This window comes from Schistocerca nitens, chromosome 7, assembly GCF_023898315.1.
Source record: "Schistocerca nitens isolate TAMUIC-IGC-003100 chromosome 7, iqSchNite1.1, whole genome shotgun sequence".
Lineage (NCBI taxonomy): Eukaryota > Metazoa > Arthropoda > Insecta > Orthoptera > Acrididae > Schistocerca > Schistocerca nitens.
In genome coordinates, this window is record NC_064620.1 from 374,927,540 (window position 1) to 374,948,872 (window position 21,333).

Genomic DNA, 21,333 nt, shown 5'->3' on the forward strand with positions numbered 1-21,333 from the left:
CTCAGATGTTGTCCCATAGTGCTCAGAGCCATTTGAACCATTTTTTAGCTGTAACGTTTTACATTTCAAGATTTCAACCATTCTCCCTGCCACGATGGCCTTTTGTTTGTTGCGAAGAGGATGGGGAGCATGATATATGTTAATGTCCATTTATTTTCAGATTCTAGTTGCGTCTTTCGATCATTGGTCTGTCACTTCGTTGTCCTGAATAATAATGTGAGAAAGTAGTTCCATTCGATTTTAATTATCATCTTTCTTTTCTCGGGAATGTGGAATTCATAGGTCCAAGACATATTGAATCGTATATTTTTACAAGGCCAGCAGTCCGCATTTTGGTGATTTTGAGATTCTGTTGCTTCGGATACTAAAAACGCAAGCGCACGAATTCTCATTAAAGGGGAATTAGCCTGTCGGTCAGTGTGCGTTTTGGATTCTGAAAACGACGTTATTTTCATAGAGGCGTCAATTACTGACTAGTACTCTAAAAAAGTCAAGAGGCATCCGTCACGCCTCACGTCGCTTTTAATTGAAGCTTTATATAGCAGCTCTGATGCTGCATGTCATTTAATACTTCAGCTTGCATCCTCCTGTCAATGTATTTTGCATACATATAAAGGCTGATAGAAGCGCGGCATATGGCTACTCGAGAGTGAGGGCAAGAGGAGTCCGAAGGATTATGTAAAGATATACCATAAGATCACGCCGATCTTCGTCTGTTCTCAGACAACGCTCAGAATAAGAATCACACTCACAGCAGATGCATGTTGTTAGTAACCAGTTGTGGGAGATTAAAAAAAAATGTATCAGCATTACTTTCCAGTGAGGGAACACAGCTTTTTTTTCCCGTGCGATAGGAATTTCGACGTTATAAGCAGGTAACAGAGGAAACGAGACAGACTGTTTACTGTGCACGGGGTCACAGAGGTGGTTCTTAAAAGTTCTAAACCAGTTTTTTCTTGTGTGAGAGGTTATTGAAATACTAGACTTCAAGTCATGGTCACAGACGTACTGCAGGAAGACTAAAATTTCTGAAGAAACTCAAAATATTCTAAGATCAGAAAAGGTGAATTTTTCACGTTGTTTTTGCTAATACAAGAAAAGGTTGTATCACAGCATCTACAACGATCAGTAGGCTGATACAATTTTCTTCTGGACCTCCAACATAGTCCGCTTACTGCGGCAGAAAAAATAGCTTATCCAACTGGATGGGTTCCAGTTAAGTCCAATACCATCACGACTTGGAAAAACTCCAACGTTCTCTGCCTAACAAACACCTATCTTTCTGTGAAGAAATTTGGAAGTGGCGTGTAAAGAACAACAGTGAAGACTAGGAGTGCATGATCAATTATTGTCGAATGATGCATTAGTACTGTGAAATGTAGAACTATACCTGTTACCTATTTATGCTACGCACTATGCAGGGGCGCTCTCCTAAGAGTGGCCAGGCCCATTTTCCCTGGTGTTTCGACTGATATTTACAACTTCTGTTTTACAGCATGTTGCTGCAGTCAGCCCAGACAAATGCAGCTCACGATGTGTCTCATACGACGCCCAGTGATGACGGAAAACATCGGTTTGTTTCCCGTTACAAAATGATTTTTAAAGTGGAATTTTACGTGCCCACTCCATAGTGTGTTTCCAAATTAGTCTAGTGCTATATTCATTTTATCGTTGTTTATTATCAAAGGCAGCAAACAAGAACAATATTGGTAATCCATCTACAGCACCGCCCTGGCACGCGCTAACTGCTATCGCCATGCAGACAGAAATGATGTTCAGTCGCTGCTGGAGCATTGATTGTTCTTCGTGTTTTACTATTCCTTTTAATACATAGCAATAAAGCGTATAACGCACTACACTAATTTGTGATCGGCCCATCAATCTGGCATGTAAAATTCCACTTAAAAGATAATGTTGGTGTTCAGCGGCTGCTAGAGCATTGATTATTCTTTGTGTTTTACTGTCCCCGTTAATACATAGCGATAAAGCGAATAACGCACTACAATAAATATATCTTTGAAGTGGATTTTACGGGCCAATTCGATGGAGCTATCCCAAATTAGTGTGGTGCGTTATTCGTTTTATTGCTATATATGAACAGGAATAATAAAACACGAAGAATAATCAATGCTCTAGCAGCGACTGAACAGCGTATGTAATGGTTTTCTGGTAAATTCGACTTAGAGAAGAAAGTGTCCTGCTGTGAAAAGTGTGCGGTTTCTTTTTCTTCTCGCAACTAGTTTTAACTATGATATTGTTTCTTCCATGAATATTCCTTCTCCGTACATTTCATTTTAAACAAAACTTGTATGCACAACGATGTACTGTTCTGTTTCCTTCCTTTCTGTCGATTTTAACAGAAAACAGGATAGTTGTGTTTATAGCTCATCGACTTATGATTAAAATACTGCGGAATCTGAATAGTCGGAAACTTTGTAATGCAACTCGTTCGTAGATTACAAGTATGCGAAATACCATCCTTGAAGCTACCATCCTCACAGATCCAACACTGGGAGAGAGCTTTCTCTTACTTCGTATACCAATGATCCCAACCGATTTAATCATTCCTTTTGAGCGACTTCGGTTACCAATCAAAGATTGCTTTTCAATACCGATGAACAAAGCTCAGTGTCAGAGACACAAGATGTGGAAGACTAGGTGAACAGGGGGAGGGAAAAGGGAGGAAATGGAGATAGGGTGGGGAGTACTATATGGAGGGGGGGTGGGGCCAGGAGATTAGGACGTACATCCAATTCACATACATACTTAGCAATTACGAAGCTTTGGCGGGTTCTGTGGTATTGTATACAGTCAACATTATGCTGATCAAGCCAAAAAATCGTGACCACTGCCCACCGCGACTTTGGATGCCCCCTGGTGGCATTGCGGGCGTTTGGCACGGTAACAGCAATATGTAAGCTGAGCAGACAGAGATGGGGATCACCCTAACGAAGATATGGCTTGCAAATGAGGAAATCCATTGAGATAACGGACTTCGACAAAGGGCAGATTATTATCAAGCAGAGCCTGTGAACGAGTATCTAAAAACGGCGGAGCTTGTCGAATGTTAACGTGCTACTGTCTTGAGCGAGTACGGATAGAGGTAAAAGGACAGTGAAGCCACCACTAGGCACTAAATGGTTGAACGTCAACGACTCTTCACAGAATGTGGGATTCGGAGGCTTGTCTGCTCAGTAAAGTCGGATAGACGGCGATCTGTGGCATCCCTGCCAAAAGAGCACAATGCTAGTGCATGTCAAAGTGTTTAGAAGCACCCGTTCATTGTACTTCGTTGAACATGGAACTCCGCAGCAGACCACCCCTATGTCCCCCCTGCGGGTCCGGGAGTAAGAATAGGCCCAATGTATTCCTGCCTGTCGTAAGAGGCGACTAAAAGGAGTTTCACACGCTTCGGCCCTTGTGTGATGGTTCCCTGTGGGGTTTGACCTCCATTCTTCAAATTTTTCCCGAAGAGCGAGCCAATTGGGGAAGGGCGCCTTACATGGTGCATCGTGTCCCTTGCGCGTTGATATCTTAAGCCCACTTTCTCGTTGTCGCATTTGAGTCCTGCTCATTCATCATCTCTTGGTCGAGGACACCTTCCTGGGTGCGTTTTCCACTATGCACGATGCAGTGTTGCTTTCTGTGTCAACGATGATCATGCACTTCTTTGCACCTGATATACAGCGCGGTAGCCAGTCCGTTGTGGTGGGGCAGCCATGTACCCTGTTGGTTGTAGCCCCCTGACAACACAGGGATCACTCTGCTGATGCCTCTCCCTTTGTATGCGAAGGAGCAGATGCCCATCCCCCTGGGTCATCGGGACTCCCGGCAATGGCCATCCTCTCAGGTGGCCTTTGCTGCAGCTGGGTGGCGTCCTTAGGAAGGACCTCTGGTCGCAGTGAGTGGCATCAGGGCGGATGACACGCGATGAAGCGGAGTCCATCATCTCTTGCTGGTGGAGAAACACCAGCTGTCTCTGAGCGTTCACGAGCTCAATTCAACTCACAGAAGTACGACCTCTAATCGTCCCCCTCCCTGGCCACACCATGGGAGGAACATCAGGCTAAGGATGGCAGCGGATCTTATTTGCCCCAGTACCTTGTATGATTGAGAGCTGATGGGGAATCTTTCATGACAATGAAGCCTCAGTTTTTTGTTAAGCATTTAGAGAACAAGTTTGGGGAGGTGGAGGGGTTGTCGAAAATGAGATCTGGGTCAGTCTTGATCAAAACAGCATCCTCTGCCCAGTAATGGACGTTACTGGCTTGTGGCTAGCTGGGGGATGTTTCTGTAACCATCACGCCCCATAACAGCTTACATATGGTCCGGGGTATCATATTTCACAGGGACCTTCTTCTGCAGTCTGGCGATGAGCTGCGCGCCAATTTAGAGCGGCGAGGTGTACATTTTGTCTGGCATGTCAACCGGGGTCCGAGGGATAATCAGGTTGCCACTGGTGCCTTCTTCTTGGCCTTCGAGGGTGATGCATTGCCCAAGAAGGTCAAGGTGATGCTCTACCGCTGTGACGTCCAGCCATATATCCCTTCCCCTATGCTGTGCTTTAAGTGCTGGAAGTTCGGCCATATGTCTTCCCTGCTGTACTTTCAGCATCACATGTCAAGATAGTGGACGCCCATCACATCCTAATACTCCACGTGCCCCACCTCCCATCTGTGTCAGCTGTGGAGAGCACCATTCACCTTTCTCGTCAGAGTGCAGGATTTCTCAGAAAGGAAAATCATGGAGTAAAAGACCCTGGATCGACTGACCTACACTGATTCTAAGAGAAAATTTGAACGTTTGAATCCTGTACGTATGACATCGTCGTACACTGCCGCAACAACAGTTCTGGCACCATCGCTCCGCCAACCCTAGTCATTCTCAGAGCCAGAAGACTACACCTGCCCCCTCCCTGTTGCTCCCGCACTACCTACTTCGGGAGCGACTCCCCCCGCAACCATCGGGGACGCCCGTCTCCACTTCTAAGCCGGAGAAGCGTAAGTCTTCTTCGGCTTCTCTCGCTAGGAAGGGGTCCCTTGGGTCACTCCCTTCCCAGGTTTTTGCTACTGGGAAAGATGACACCCACCAGTTGTTGAAGAGCTCAAAAGTAGCTGGCCGTAGGGCTTCACGCTCATACTCAGTCCGAGAGACTGAGCCAGTGAAGTCCTCCCAGCCAGGGAAACCCAAGGAGCAGTGAGAGAAATTTAAAAAGAAGACCCCTAAGACCAAGGAAATTGCGGTGGCACCCACACCACCCTACATACAAGTTCTGCGTCTGGGGATTTGGTGGAGATTCTGGCGTCCGCTAAGGACCTAGATCTCGCCAGACCCTCAGACACAATGGATATAGACTGCTCAGGCAAAAAGTCGGTGGCATCAGGTGACTCTGAGGCGGTAACTGCGTCACTGAATGTTCTACGCCTTCTCAGTCTCGTGATGACTTCATCCTACAGTGGAATTGCAGTGGTTTTTTCCACCGCCTGGCTGAGCTGCGGCAACTGTTAAGCTTTACACCTGCTTTCTGCATTGCCCTCCAGGAAACCTGGTTCCCAGCAATGTAGACCCCCTGCCCTCCGCGGCTATAAGGGATATTACAGGAATCGTAGCGACTGTAATCGAGTGTCAGGTGGAGTTTGCGTTTGTGTCCTAAACTCAGTCTGTAGTGGAACTGTGCCCCTTCAAACCCCTCTTGAAGCTGTTGCTGTCAGAATAAGGACGACGCAGGAAATAACTGTCTGCAATGTATATCTTCCCCCAGATGGTGCAGTACCCCTGAATGTATTAGCTGCACTGATTGATCAACTCCCTAAACCTTTCCTCCTTTTGGGAGATTTCAACGCACATAATCCCTTGTGGGGTGGCACCGTGCTTACTGGCAGAGGCAGAGATGTCGAAACTTTACTACTGTCTCAGTTCGACCTCTTCCTCTTAAATGCTGGGGCTGCTACACATTTCATTGTGGTTTGAGGTGGTTACTAGGCCATTGATTTATCAATTTGCAGCCCAGGACTTGCCCCATCTATCCACTGGAGAGCACATGACGACCTGTGTGGTATTGACCATTTTCCCATCTTCATTTCACTGCCCCGGCGTCAGGCCCATGGATGCCTGCCCAGATGGGCTTTAAACAAGGCAGACTGAGAAACTTTCATCCCTGCTGTCACCGTTGAATCTCCCCCACACAGTAACACCGATGTCATGTTTGAGCAGGTGACTAAAACAATTGTTTCTGCGGCAGTAAATGCGATCCCTAGCTCTTTAGGGTGCCCCCGGCATAAAGCAGCCCCTGGGTGCCCGCCGGAAGTTGCTGAAACAATTAAGGAGCTTTGGCGAGGTCTACAGCGGCATAAGCGGCACCCTTCCCTGGAGCACCTCGTAGCCTTTTAGTAGCTCCGTGCCCACGTTCGCCAACTTATCAAACGACGGAAGCAGGAGTGTTGGGAGAGATATGTCTCAACCATTAGGTGCCGTACGTCACCTTCCCAAGTCTGGACTAAGATCAGATGTCTTTTCGGGTACCAGACCCCCACAAGTGTTCCCAGTGTTACGATAAATAGCGTGTTATCTACCGACGCAAATGCGATTGTCGAGCACTTTGCTCGAGTCTCTGCATTGGAGAATTTACCCCCCCCCCCTCCCCCCCCAGCCTTTCGCACTCTCAAACGGCGACTGGAAGGGAAAGTCCTCTCATTCACTGCACGCCACAGTGAATCCTATAACACCCCGTTTACAGGTGGGAGTTTTAATTGCCCTTGCACATTGCCCCGACACAGCTCCTGGGCCTGATGGGATCCAGAGACCGATGATTAAACGTCTCTCATCTGACGAGAAGCAACATATCCTCGTCATTTTCAACCAGATCTGGTGCGATGGTGTCTTTTCATTGCAGTGGCGGGAGAGCACCATCATTCTGGTACTCAAACCTGGTAAAAACCCTCTTGATGTGGATAGCTATTGGCCCATCAACCTCCGAAACGTTCTTTGTAAGCTGGTGGAACGTATGGTGTGTCGGCGGTTGGGTTGGGTGCTGGAGTCACATGGCCTACTGGCTCCATGTCAGGGCGGCTTCCGCCTGGGTCGCTCTACCACTGATAATCTTTTGTCCCTCGAGTCTGCCATCCGAACATCCTTATCTAGACGCCATCACATGGTTGCTGTCTTTTTTGACTTACATAAAGCATACAGCACGACCTGGTGACAGCATATCCTTGCCACATTGTATGAGTGGGGTCTCTGGGACCCGCTCCCGATTTTTATCCAAAACTTCCTGTCGCTCCGTACTTTCCATGTCCAAGTTGGTGCCTCCCATAGTTCCATCCATATCCAGGGGAATGTAGTCTTTCAGGGCTCCGTTTTGAGTGTCTCTTTATTTTTAGTGGCCATTAACAGTCTGACAGCAGCTGTCAGACCCTTGGTTACCTTCTCTGTATGCAGATGACTTCTGCATTTCGTACTGCTACTCCAGCACTGGTGTTGCTGAGCGTTGCCTACTTTGAGGCAGCCACAAGGCGCAGTCATGGGCTCTCTTAGTTCTTGTTTTCGACACTCATTTGACTTGGCTTCCTCATCTTCGTCAGCTTAAATGGAAGTGTTGGCAGCACCTCAGTGCCCTCCACTGTGTGAGCAACACCAACTGGAGTGCAGATCGCTCCACGCTGCTGCAGCTCTACAGAGGCCTTGTTCATTCCCGCCTTGATTATGGGAATGTGATTTATGGTTCCGTGGCGCCCTCAGCATTGTCTTTGCTTGACCCATTGCACCATTGTGGAGTTCGACGAGCGACAGGAGCTTTCAGGACGAGTCCGGTGACAACTGTACAGGTGGAGGTTGGAATCCCTCCATTGAAGATCAGACATGCACAACTGCTCGCCAGTTACATTGCACACATTAATAGCTCTCCTGAACATCCTCATTACCGTCTTCTATTCCCAAACACGGCAGTTCACCTCCCACATAGGCGGCCTAGGTCAGAACTAACGATTGCGGTTTGCATTCGATTGCTTCTGTCTGTACTGGAGTCCTTCCCTTCACCACCTTTCCTCGATGTCCATTCATGTACACGTCTGTGGTGTAGCTGTAGGCCCAAGCTTCGCCTGGACCTTTCGCATGGCCCTTAACTGTGTGGCTCTCCACTGTCACTTCCTCCCGATTCTTGAAGTGTTCCGGGGCTCTGAAGTGGTTTACACCGATGGCTCGATGGCTGATGGTAATGTTGGCTTCGCCTTTGTCCACAGAGGCCATATTGAACAGCATTCCATGCCTGATGGCTGCAGTGTATTCACCGCAGAGCTCGTGGCCATATCTCATGCATTGCAGTGTATCCATTCATGTCCCGAGGAATCGTTTCTTCTGTGTGCTGACTCCTTGAGCAGCCTACAAGCTATCGACCAGTGCTACCCTCTCCATCCGTTGTTGGCGTCCATCCAGGAGTCCATCTATGCCCTGGACAGGTCCTGTCGTTCAGTGGTGTTTGTGTGGACCCCAGGACACTGGCAGGCTGGCCAGACAGGCTACGTGGAAACCACTTTTGGAGATAGGCATCTCTGAACCTGATCTGCGTTCTGACTTCTGCCACAGGATTTTTTGGCTTTGGGAGGCGGAAAGGCATAGTCCCACTACGCACAACAGACTGGGCGCCCTTAAGGAGATTACAGAGGTGTGGAAGTCTTCCATGCGGGCCTCTGGTAGAGAATCAGTTGTCCTCTGCCTGCTCTGCATTGGCCACACTTGGGCGACCCACAGTTACCTCTTGCGGCGTGAAGACCTGCCTCGGTGTCGGTGGGGTGCCCGGTTGACAGCTCATATTCTGGTGCACTGCCCCACTTTGACTGCCCAGCGACGAAATCTTGGGTTACCTGACTCGTTGCCTCATTTTATCAGATAACGCCTCATTGGCTGATTTAGTTGTACGTTTTATTCGTGAGGGTAGGTTTTATCATTTGATCTAAGTTTTAGCCCATATCCTTTGTCCCTCTGTGTCCTTAACCCTAGTAGGTTTAGGATGAAGGTTTTAATGTGTTGCAGAGGGCTGGCTTTCCCTTTTTACTCTCGTGGTCGGCCAGCCATGGTAATCTGCTTCCTTGTTTTTACTCTTTTCTGTTTCTAGCGTCTCTCTGTTGTTTTTTGGTCATCTTTTGTTCCTTCTAGTGTTCATTGCCTTTTCTTTGTTCTTGTGGTTTTTCGTTGTCAGCTCTTTGGGCGAATCACATTTTTCCTGCGCTAGGTCACTGGTTGTCTCCACAAGCGCCGTCACCTAGGTGAGCGGCATCTCAAAACGTGCAGTGCGCCACATGCACAATCTGATGGGAGCAGTATTATGCTGTGGGAGACATCCTCCTGTGCTTGTCGTGGGACCTGCGATAGTATTCGAAGACACACTGTCAGCTGCGAATCACCAGTATCTCTTCGCGCTTGATGTCTTTCCCAACGGTGATGTCATTTTTCAGCAGTATAATTATCCGTGGCTCGGATTCAGAACCGTGCTACAGTGGTTTGAGGAGTATTATAAAAAACTCACGTAGATGTCTCGACGACCAGATTCACCTGATGCAAATCCTGTGGGACCCACCTGGATCGCTATCGGACGCGATGACCGCATATGCAAATCAGTGGCCCATTATTTATGCGAATTACGTGACCTCTGCTTAGACCTCTAATGCCACATACCTCCACAAGTGTACCAACCAATTGTCGGATTCCTGATACACAGAATCCATGATGTATTTCAGTGCAAAGACAGACAAAACGAGCTATTAAGCAGAAGGTCCTAATGTTTTGGCTCATCAGTATATGTTAATGAGAATAAAATGGAGTATCGATTTCAGTATCCTCTACAGCATTTTTTTAAAGGGATCAGTTTGCACCTTTTAATGATTAATTACATTACCAAAATATCATTAGAAATCCAGTGTCTCATCTGACAATCACATTTGTATCGTACAACATAATTTCAGTGAAATGCATATATAAAATTATTATAGAATTAAATTCGTTTTTTCGATTTCCCACAAATGTGTGTCGATTGACTTCAGCCTCTTTAAAAATATATGATTCATTTATTTACTCTTCTGTTGCCAATTCTGAAATCAGATTGAGTTAAAGACACCTTGTTGAGTCTGTAGTTCTTAGCTCTCTGGAGATTTTCAGGAACATTATATTTCTCAACTACAGCAAATCTTTTCGGCTAGAAATCTGGAAATATTTTCTGATTGTTGCAGTTTTCGTTATTCTGTAGTGCGTGGACTGAAGATAGCAGATGCAATGTGATTTCCCATTTCCATTTTTTGAGCCACCTGTGTTGATTTGTGATTAACGTGCCCAATTTTCTCCTTGGCAACATGTAGATGAGAACTATTTATATTGTTTTATGTTGCTGGAGCAATGTAAATATCTTACTGGAAGATTTTGGCAGGTACAAAGACAATGATGAAGGACCCTCAGCAGAATCCTGTTTTGGTGAATTTTGTTTTGTAGATGTTTATAGTGCATCTTCTGTTCACAGGTAGCTGCATTCTCTGAGCTCCGAAGTTATCAGTTTATGTCATCATTCACCACTGTTTCAGCAGTGAATGATTAATATTTGTCATTGTGGTAGAAAGAACCACATCTCCAAAGCAGATGCAGATACTTTTGTACTGCATTTGGCCCAGAAATTGTAGGTACTTGTTGGAGGTTTTGTGATAGACATGTATCTGCAGTCTACGTGTGAACAGTCAGGTATTAAATGAGAAGTAGTATGGAATGAGCTCCCCAACAGTTTTGTCACTGACCTCATGATGTTCAATATATTTTCGTGTGCTTTAATGACATTCTCAGTGTGAGGAGCCAAATCAACAGGGAATCAAAAATAACCAAGCTTGTTCCAAGGTTGGTACAGTTTGCACTGTGAAAGGAACTAGTGCAGATTCCCCCCCCCCCCCCCCCCCAGGGAAACCACCTTAGTTGCTCTATTACAGTACAATGCCTTTGATGCTACACTGTGCAGAGGTAAAAAAGCCCATATTCACCACATGTATTGGAAGAGAAAGTAGCTTGAATTGTCTTTTGTATTGGAACACTGTAAACAAGCAGAGAACTTATGCAAAAATATGTCTGCCATGTGGGGAGATGTTGTTTACTGATAAACCATACCATCATCTTCTACAGGACTCTCATTCAAATATCGAGATAAAGTATGTAGAATTTTGGGCTATGTGCTTCAAAAGTTACTAGGTGACCGTTTTATCCCACTATTTATTTTTATTTGCTAGGTACAAATAACAGACAAGTCAGTTTAGACAGTTTGAGGACTTCAGAATCCTCGAGCATGAAATCAGCTAACAAAAATTGAATGATTTAGTGCAATGTCAGTTGAAAGGGTTTATTGCTCTTAGTATTTTTTGTGAAAACATGGTTGTAGATGCAAAATTTTCTGCATTGCTGGGGAACTCAACTTCATATTCCAACAGGATGTTGTTCCATCCCATTGACACAGAGATAGTCTTCAATGAATATCTGGTTCAACTGTGACCAGGTCAGACATGGAGTGGGGACCTGGTCCTACAGCACTAACCATTTCACATTCTTCACTAGTAGATGTTCAATAAATATTCTGTTAATAAATCACCAACAGCAAAAATGTTGGATGTGCAAAAGAAATGTATTACAGTTGCAATGAACTTAGTTACTGAAGATATTTTAATTTGACATGGAATGAATTTGGGTAACATTTGGAAACTGTCCATGTGGCAGAGGGAGACTTAACAGCTATGAACTTCAGTTTTATTGCATATATTTATTTCGTGAAATACAAAAAGTATGGTGATAGGGCCATTATTTTGTCTCAATTTGTGTGTCTCATCCACTGAGGCAATATGCTATCTTAATTTTCTATACAGTCCACTGAAGGAAATGATAATGTTATTCCTTATGTATGAGAACAACTTTCCTCTTAACATGCATCAAGCAGATTTTGTATTTATTTGCAGAGCCAAGTGTTATAACTAATCTGGTTAGAGAGACAGAAGCAAAAGTAATTTGCAACAAAATTTTTCAAAGAGTTGAGTGGATCTTTGCAAAGGACTGCCCCTCAATTTCATTCAGAACATATTCTGTTCTGTTCAACAAATTGACTTAACACCAACATTTGATGTAGTGCATGTTCAGGAGGCAGTGAATAGATAGAATACCCCAGACTTTCTGGTGTGCATGCTGATCATAATTTGAATTTAAAAAATGTTTGTGTACTTTTCAAACAACTAAATTCAGCAACTTTTGCCATATGCTTAACTGCTAGGTGTGGAGGCAAGAAAATCATATTAACAGTTTTTGGTTATTTACATCTGCTAATTTCTTATGACATAATTTCGTAGTGCTACTCATCTGTTAGGGTCCACCTTCATAGCCGAGTTGTCAGCATGTCTGACTACCATTTGTAAGACCCAGATTCAATTCACGGAAGTGCCAGGAACCTTTCCTCGGTGGGAGGACTGGAAGAGGGTCCATTCAGCTTTGTGAGGATAATTGAAGAGACACTTAAATGGGAGTAAGCTGCTCAAAAGGTTTGGAAGGCTGACAGCAGCCAGGAGAGGAGTTGTACTGACAGCATGCCCCTCCGTACCTCATCCACATGATGCCTTATGTCAGAGAATGACACAGCAGCCAGTCAGGATTGTACAGTCCTGTGGCATGATCATGAAGTTACCTTTTTTTAAATTCATCCCTTAGGTAGAACGCATTAATTGCAGGTAGTTAAATTATCACCTACAGGCAACATATACGTGCGTATTCAAGGAGTTAGTGACAATTGTCTTGATAACCCATTCCATTTGGAGAAGAATAGTACTGTTGCTATTACTCCATAAAGATGTTAATTGATTTATTAACTAATTACTGTTTATTAGCTGATTCCTGTGATGTTATTCAGTATTGTATAGTGTATATTACTGCTTTATTGGAAAATGGTTGGGAAATTGGAAAAGAAAAGAGCTATCTTACCAGGTTGTGGTACATTGATGTTATAACTAACACTGTTCTTTTTTCTTTTCTTCCTCAGCTTCTTGGACAAAGTTCACATAATTAAGCAGCCCAACTACACACCCACTGAACAAGTAAGTATTTCATATTCTTTCTATGTTTATTGCTGCTTTCAATATGTACCTTTTGCAACAATTTGGTTTGCAAACAGTGAAATCTCACAAATAACAAAATATGGAGAGTAAAGCAACCGATTCAACATTTAATGCATGATTTAAGATTAGACTGAGTCATAAAGATGGAATACATTTACAAAAGCTTCCACAGAAGTTGCATGCTGTGGCCATAGTTATTTTGCATTTTCTAAACATCTCGTGTATGAATAGGACTAAGAATGGACAGATCAAGGTTGTTAGTTATCCCTATAAAGTTTCACAGTTTTGGATGAACTATTACTGGAATTGTGGAGGTGGTGAACTCTGGTGTTACACATACCGGGGGCGGGGGGGGGGGGGCATACAGAGTACAGGTGTGATAGAAAAATGGTTTACAATCAGTTGTAGACTAAAAGAGAAAAGAGTTAACAAATGGGTTACATAGAAAGGAACAGACATTTGACTTTCCAGAATAATTTAAATCACATTGAGTTGCCTTTAAAATTTTGTTCAGTTGTTGTAATTAGTGTACAGAAATAGTGTCAGGGTTCAGGAGCCCAAGTGAATAGTTTTACAGTTAGTCATTTTGTGAGGTGGATATTGAGAGAGATGACTACTGAATGGAATAATAAATTGTAAACCACATATTCAGATGTTACAGACACTTTTTACTAATATCCACAAAATTTGTGAAAAAGGTTTACCAAGATAACTGAGTGGAGCAAAACATCGAAATATAAAACCTAGAAAATTTGACTTTATTTCTCCTCCTCCTCCCTGCCACCCAACTCCATCCCTGCCGTTGTTTATTTTTTTTTTTTTTTTATGCATAAGACAGCGGTCAAGTCTCTCAAAAATAAAAATTCATAATTCCTCAGTAACATTTTTAAATATTGTAAGTATTTGAAGTAACATGCCATCCAAAGTCAACTATGCAGATTTAATAATATTATTATTATTATTTCTTTACTTTCTCAGACTTTTTAGAAGTCTGGTTAAGAATGGAGTGACGCGGACCTTTATCAAGCGTCACTTCCTTTTTGCTGTACGGTACATGTTATATTGCATTTAGGAACTTTCGGGTAATTGAACATGTATCAATAATTACGGATTTCTGTAATTGTATATATATGTTTGGATGTAGCTGTATTGCATTGATGTATTGGTGGATATTGTGTGGTATGACTCCTGTAGTTGATAGTATAATTGGTATGATGTCAACTTTATCCTGATGCCACATGTCTTTGACTTCCTCAGCCAGTTGGATGTATTTTTCAATTTTTTCTCCTGTTTTCTTTTGTATATTTGTTGTATTGGGTATGGATATTTCGATTAATTGTGTTAATTTCTTCTTTTTATTGGTGAGTATGATGTCAGGTTTGTTATGTGGCGTTGTTTTATCTGTTATAATGGTTCTGTTCCAGTATAATTTGTATTCATCATTCTCCAGTACATTTTGTGGTGCATACTTGTATGTAGGAACGTGTTGTTTTATAAGTTTATGTTGTAAGGCTAGCTGTTGATGTATTATTTTTGCGACATTGTCGTGTCTTCTGGGGTATTCTGTATTTGCTAGTATTGTACATCCGCTTGTGATGTGATCTACTGTTTCTATTTGTTGTTTACAAAGTCTGCATTTATCTGTTGTGGTATTGGGATCTTTAATAATATGCTTGCTGTAATACCTGGTGTTTATTGTTTGATCCTGTATTGCAATCATGAATCCTTCTGTCTCACTGTATATATTGCCTTTTCTTAGCCATGTGTTGGATGCGTCTTGATCGATGTGTGGCTGTGTTAGATGATACGGGTGCTTGCCATGTAGTGTTTTCTTTTTCCAATTTACTTTCTTCGTATTTGTTGATGTTATGTGATCTAAAGGGTTGTAGAAGTGGTTATGAAGTTGCAGTGGTGTAGCCGATGTATTTATATGAGTGATTGCCTTGTGTATTTTGCTAGTTTCTGCTCGTTCTAGAAAGAATTTTCTTAAATTGTCTACCTGTCCATAGTGTAGGTTTTTTATGTCGATAAATCCCCTTCCTCCTTCCTTTCTGCTTAATGTGAATCTTTCTGTTGCTGAATGTATGTGATGTATTCTATATTTGTGGCATTGTGATCGTGTAAGTGTATTGAGTGCTTCTAGGTCTGTGTTACTCCATTTCACTACTCCAAATGAGTAGGTCAATATTGGTATGGCATAAGTATTTATAGCTTTTGTCTTGTTTCTTGCTGTCAGTTCTGTTTTCAGTATTTTTGTTAGTCTTTGTCTATATTTTTCTTTTAGTTCTTCTTTAATATTTGTATTATCTATTCCTATTTTTTGTCTGTATCCTAGATATTTATAGGCATCCGTTTTTTCCATCGCTTCTATGCAGTCGCTGTGGTTATCCAATATGTAATCTTCTTGTTTAGTGTGTTTTCCCTTGACTATGCTATTTTTCTTACATTTGTCTGTTCCAAACGCCATACTTATATCATTGCTGAATACTTCTGTTATCTTTAGTAATTGGTTGAGTTGTCGATTTGTTGCTGCCAGTAGTTTTAGATCATCCATGTATAGCAAATGTGTGATTTTGTGTGGGTATGTTCCAGTAATATTGTATCCATAATTTGTATTATTTAGCATGTTGGATAGTGGGTTCAGAGCAAGGCAGAACCAGAAAGGACTTAATGAGTCTCCTTGGTATATTCCACGCTTAATCTGTATTGGCTGTGATGTGATATTATCTGAATTTGTTTGGATATTAAGTGTGGTTTTCCAGTTTTTCATTCCTATGTTTAGGAACTGTATCAATTTAGGATCTACTTTGTATATTTCCAATATTTGTAGTAACCATGAGTGGGGTACACTATCAAAAGCTTTTTGGTAATCAATGTATGCGTAGTGTAGAGACCTTTGTTTAGTTTTAGCTTGATATGTCACCTCTGCATCTTTGCAGCAGCCTTTTTGTTCTTCATTTATAATTTTGTTCTGTGTTGTATGTGTCATTAATTTCTGTGTAATGACTGAAGTTAATATTTTGTAGATTGTTGGTAGGCATGTTATGGGGCGATATTTAGCTGGGTTTGCTGTGTCTGCTTGATCTTTAGGTTTCAGATAAGTTATTCCATGTGTAAGTGTATCAGGGAATATGTATGGGTCTGCAATGTAACTGTTAAATAATTTAGTTAGATGTGAATGTGTTGAGGTGAACTTCTTTAGCCAGAAATTTGCTATTTTATCATTTCCAGGGGCTTTCCAATTGTGCGTAGAATTAATTGCTCGGGTGACTTCATGTTGCAAAATTATCACTTCAGGCATTTGTGGTATCATCTTGTATGTATCTGTTTCTGCTTGTATCCACCGTGCATGCCTATTATGTTGTACCGGGTTTGACCATATGCTGCTCCAGAAGTGTTCCATATCTCTTATGTTTGGTGGATTGTCTATTTTTATGTGTGTGTTATCTATTGTTTGGTAAAATTTCTTTTGGTTTGTGTTGAATGTTTGGTTTTGTTTCCTTCTATTTTCACTTTTTTTGTATCTTCTAAGTCGTTTCGCCAAAGCTTGTAATTTTTGCTTCTTTTCATCTAATTGCTCTATTGCTTCTAGTTGTGAGATTTTACCTAACCTTTTTCGTTTTTTGTCTGATATTTCATTTCTTATAAATTGTGTTAACTGTCCGATGTCTTTTCTCAGTTTTTCTATTCTGATCTGTAGCCTGTGTTGCCATGCTGGTTTTGTGGGTTTCTTCTGTGTGTTGGTTGGTTCTGATATCTGCCTAGTGTGTATATTTAGTGTAGTGAGTGCTCCTACATAAACCAGTAGTTGTAACTCTTCCATAGTTGTGTATTCATTTATTTTGTTGTGTATGATTGTGTTGATAGTTTTTATTGTTGTTTCGACTTGTGGGCTATTTGGTGGTCTATGCAAGAATGGTCTAATGTCTGTATTTGTGTCTTTGTATTCTATATATGTCAACTGAAATTTTTCTTCTATATCTAACATGTGTGTCACTTCGTGTTCTATTTGTGCTTGTGCTGGTGGCTGTCTTAAAATTTCATTTTCCTCTGATTGTTTAATTGATGCGTGTTGTTCTTTGTTTGTTTGCTCTGGGATGTTTGAGTCCATTACTGTATTTTCTTCTTCTTCTTCTTCTAATTGCACATTATTTTGTTCCAGTATTTGTTGTACTTGTTGTTTGATGTTTTCTAATTCTGACTGGGGTATCCTGTTATTTTTTATTATTACACGAATCTGATCAGCTAGACGTTGTTCTGTTAAAAATTTTAATTCTGGGTATCTGGTAATAAATGTTGTGTATACTTGTGATCTGTATCCAGTTGTGTTGGTTCCTAGGTTTGTTGCTTGGTAATAACAGAACATGAGGTGTCGATTAACTTCATCTGACCATCTCATCCTCTGTCTTTGTTTTCCTTCTAGGGTGGTTGCAGGAAGCATATCCTGCAAAACACCTCTATTTGGATTTAAATCATTTTCCAGTTGGCTAGCAGTGTCATTACCATTGTGGGCGGGCATAGGGTTCAAGCGCCGTCCCCGACCATGACGGCGCTTGTCCGAGGCTTCTTTAGTTCTGTCCTGAACCAAGTAATCACACTAAAAGGGGGGTTAGCCCTATTAGTGGTTTGTTCTTTTCGTCGCCTTTTACGACTGGCAGAACATACCGGAGGCCTATTCTTTTCCCGGGCCTCCACGGGGTTTATTATTATTATTATTATTATTAATAATTTTTTTTTTTTTTTTTTTTTTTTTTTTTTTTTTTTTTTTTTTTTTACAGCCATTTTGGAAGCTGCCTTCCTGCATGCAACTCGTATTTCCAGATAGAAAGTGGGTCATGTGACATATCAAATGGATAGAGAATAGACGTATTGCCTGTTGGCTTTTGTCTCAGGATCTTCAACCAGTGTATATTGGCCTGATATTTTGCCAACAAAAGTGCGTGGCATTCTTGAAAATACACCCTCCATTGCCGATGGCAGACTGGCATTGAACCTATGGCTGGAGTTTATTTGTACTCTTCTCACTAAATTCCATGGAGGGCATTTCCCTGGTCATTGTCGATGTAGCTTTTTGCAAATTCCCCATTAGAATATTCACCAATGGCAGTGCCATAAAACCTGTTGTTTCTTGTTTTTCACTGGATGAATACCATCTGATAATACTGTGAGACCATGGTCTGGTTTCTCATGTGCTTGGCTCCAGTCCAGTGTCATATATCTAGTAGTACAGTAAAAAAAATTAATCTTTGCTTCATTGCTTTCTTCATGTGCAGCTTTAACCAGATCCAATTAATGAAAAGCTTTGCCAGTGAAATAGTTTTACTGCAGTTACCTATTGCTTTTTCCTGCAGTGTGCAGTATGGAAAATGGCTTGATTCTTTTATCTATTTGTTAACAAATTTGATAGATGTCACTTCTACAAGATGGAAAATCTGAGCCCTGCCTTGATGTAATTTTTGTCATTATCTGATATAATTTTATGCTTGTGACCAGTGCCTACTCATTTCTTTAAATAATATCAACAAGAGAGTTACACAAAACAAAATCATGGAGCAGATTGTTATTCAGCTTCATCTACAGTAAACTTGGGTATCATAATCAGCATTACAAAGCAGGGTTATGTTTGATCTAAAAACAGTACTATTACCAACATTTTGTATTTTTCTCTAACGCACAAATAATTAGAATATTTGGACACCTTCTTTCATAATATTACATGAAAGAGAGGGACCGGAATAAAGCAGTCTTATAACCGAGCTTATCAATCCTAAAAATCCGAGGCTTATTTTGAGGCTCTTTTGAGGCTCTTTTGCAGGTTTTCCACGAGACAGGTTGCAGGCCCATCTTGCCAACCCCTACCGGAAGGAACATGTAATTTGTTTCAAGGTGTTCATCCTTTAGTCTTTGATGATTCAACTTCCTAGATCTAAGGCAGTAGACTGGGTTGCCTTCACCAGCCCCACCACATGGATGATCTTCATCCAGCATGAGTCACACATTGTTCATGAAAGCAAGGGGAGAATACCTACAGATCAGAACCCAGTCTTATGTTGGTGGAGCTGTTGATTGTTAGCATGAGTAAAATAAAAAAAATAAATAAAAATAAATGTATGTGGGCTGTAATGGTCTGTCTCATACTCTGCTGTTACTTGCAACAGCAGTCTGTTGCAGCATGAGAGTCCGGGATTTGTATGTCATGAGACACTTGTCAGTTGTCATGTTTATGAATTTCAATGGCTTCCCTGAACAAATAATATGATACCTCTCCTGTGTAATGAGAACTTGTGTGTCAGTGTATTTCATTATGTGGTCGGTCAAAAGAAGCATGTACTCCACCACAGCTGATTTCTCTGCTAATTCTGACTTGCAGTACTGATGATCATGGTATTGATGAATTGTGCAGCCATTGCAATATAGACGTTTCATCACGAGCATGATATGTGATATACTCCCTACATTGGAACCTGTTCGGAGACTCAGATCTCTGACATTCTTGGTCAGTTGGTTTGTACATAGTCCTTACTCTGCATTTTCACCATATATGATCAATTATACCAGTCACCTTGGGAATGTAGAAAGGCAATACTGAACATTTATTCTTATGACATGTCGTCTTGATGGGTCTAAGGTTCCGTGACATTTCCTATGCTTGTATAACTGTTGGAGTACCAATTGTTCCTCAGAAACATTCCAGTTGTTGCATCTCACATCTGAGGTTCTGCAGCTCGCATATTGGTGTGGATCACTATGAGCATTATTAATCACACCGCTTCTCTGTCTTGGGTGAGGATTTGAAAGTTTGTACAAGTATTAGTCCATGAAGAGTCAGTTTTCAATACATGCTGTGGCCAAGGTTCTCATCTTATCTTGTAACTACCACATCTTGAAAGGATAGCTGTTAAATCTTTTCTATATTCTGAATAAATTTAATGTTGGGCATGGTGACTGTTCGAATGTCTTATGAAGTTGCTGAGCAGCTCCTCACAATGTGTCTGTCAAAATCTATGCTCGAAGCATACGACAACTATCACTGTTACACCATAGCAAAAGATCTGACTGAGAACCCAAGAAAATTCTGGTCCTATGTAAAATCACCAAGTGGATCTAAGGCTTCCATTCACTCGCTCATTGGCCAGTCTGGCGTAACAGTTGAAGGTAGCAAAACAAAAGTCAAAGTTTTAAATTTCAAATTTAGGGAATTGTTCATGCAGAATAATCGTACAAACATATTGTTATTTAATCACCAAACAGACTCCCATATGGACAGTATGGTAATAAGCATAACTGGCATAGAGAAACGGCTGAAACAGTTGAAAACAAGTAAGTTGCCAGTTCTGGATGAAACCCCAAATTGGTTTGACAAAGAATACTCTATGGAATTTACCACTTGCTTGGTGTGCTTTTATCATGAATTTCCAACCCAGCGCAAAGTCGCAAATAACTGGAAAAAAATGCAGGTGACTTCTGTGTATAAGAAGGGCAGGACCTGCAAAATTACTGACCAAAATCACTAACATTGGTTCGCTGCAAAATCCTTTAACATATTCCAAGTTTTCTTCAGACAAAGAAGCTTTTGTTCATGTATCAGCATGATTTTTGAAAGCATCACTCATGCGAAACTCAGCTTGTCCTTTTCTCACGTGATGTATTGGTTACTGCGCATGAAGTGCAACAGGTAGATTTGATATTTGTAGATTCCTGGAAAGTGTGTAACACAATGCCGCACTACAGGCTGTTAATGAAGGTACGAACATATGGAATAGGTTCTCGGATATGTGAGTGGCTCAAAGACTTTTTAAGTAATAGAACCCAGTATGTTGTCCTCAGTGGCAAGTGTTCATCAGCAGGAGTGCCCCAGGGATGTGTGATTGGACTGCTCTTATTTCCTGTGTACATAAATGATCTGGCAGACAGGGTAGGCAGCAAGTAGAGCTGGTTTGCTGGCGATGCTGTTGTGTATAGGAATGTGCTGAAGATGAGTGACCATAGGAGGATACAAGATGAACTTCTAATTGATGTTGGTGGGTTGGTTAGTTATATGTTCCAAACATAATTTGAACAATTATTGCATCAAAATAATATGAAATGAGTCAGTTTACAGGACATATGTACATGATTAGTGCTAACATTGTTATTTTTAGTTCTACTCTTGCAACTACATGTTGTTGTTACTTATTTATTTATTTGTACTATCAGTTTTAAGTAGAAATTTGTCATTTGA

The 21,333-nt window shown here is 41.7% G+C and overlaps 1 protein-coding gene across 1 annotated transcript in view; it reads left to right on the forward strand.

Annotated features, from left to right (window-relative positions):
- Positions 1 to 21,333, forward strand: part of LOC126194806 (guanine nucleotide-binding protein G(s) subunit alpha) — a 412,531-nt gene that overhangs the window by 317,149 nt on the left and 74,049 nt on the right. The window contains exon 6 of the mRNA XM_049933120.1: positions 13,037 to 13,091. Coding sequence (XP_049789077.1) covers positions 13,037 to 13,091 — 55 coding nt within the window. The remainder of the gene's footprint in view (positions 1 to 13,036; positions 13,092 to 21,333) is intronic.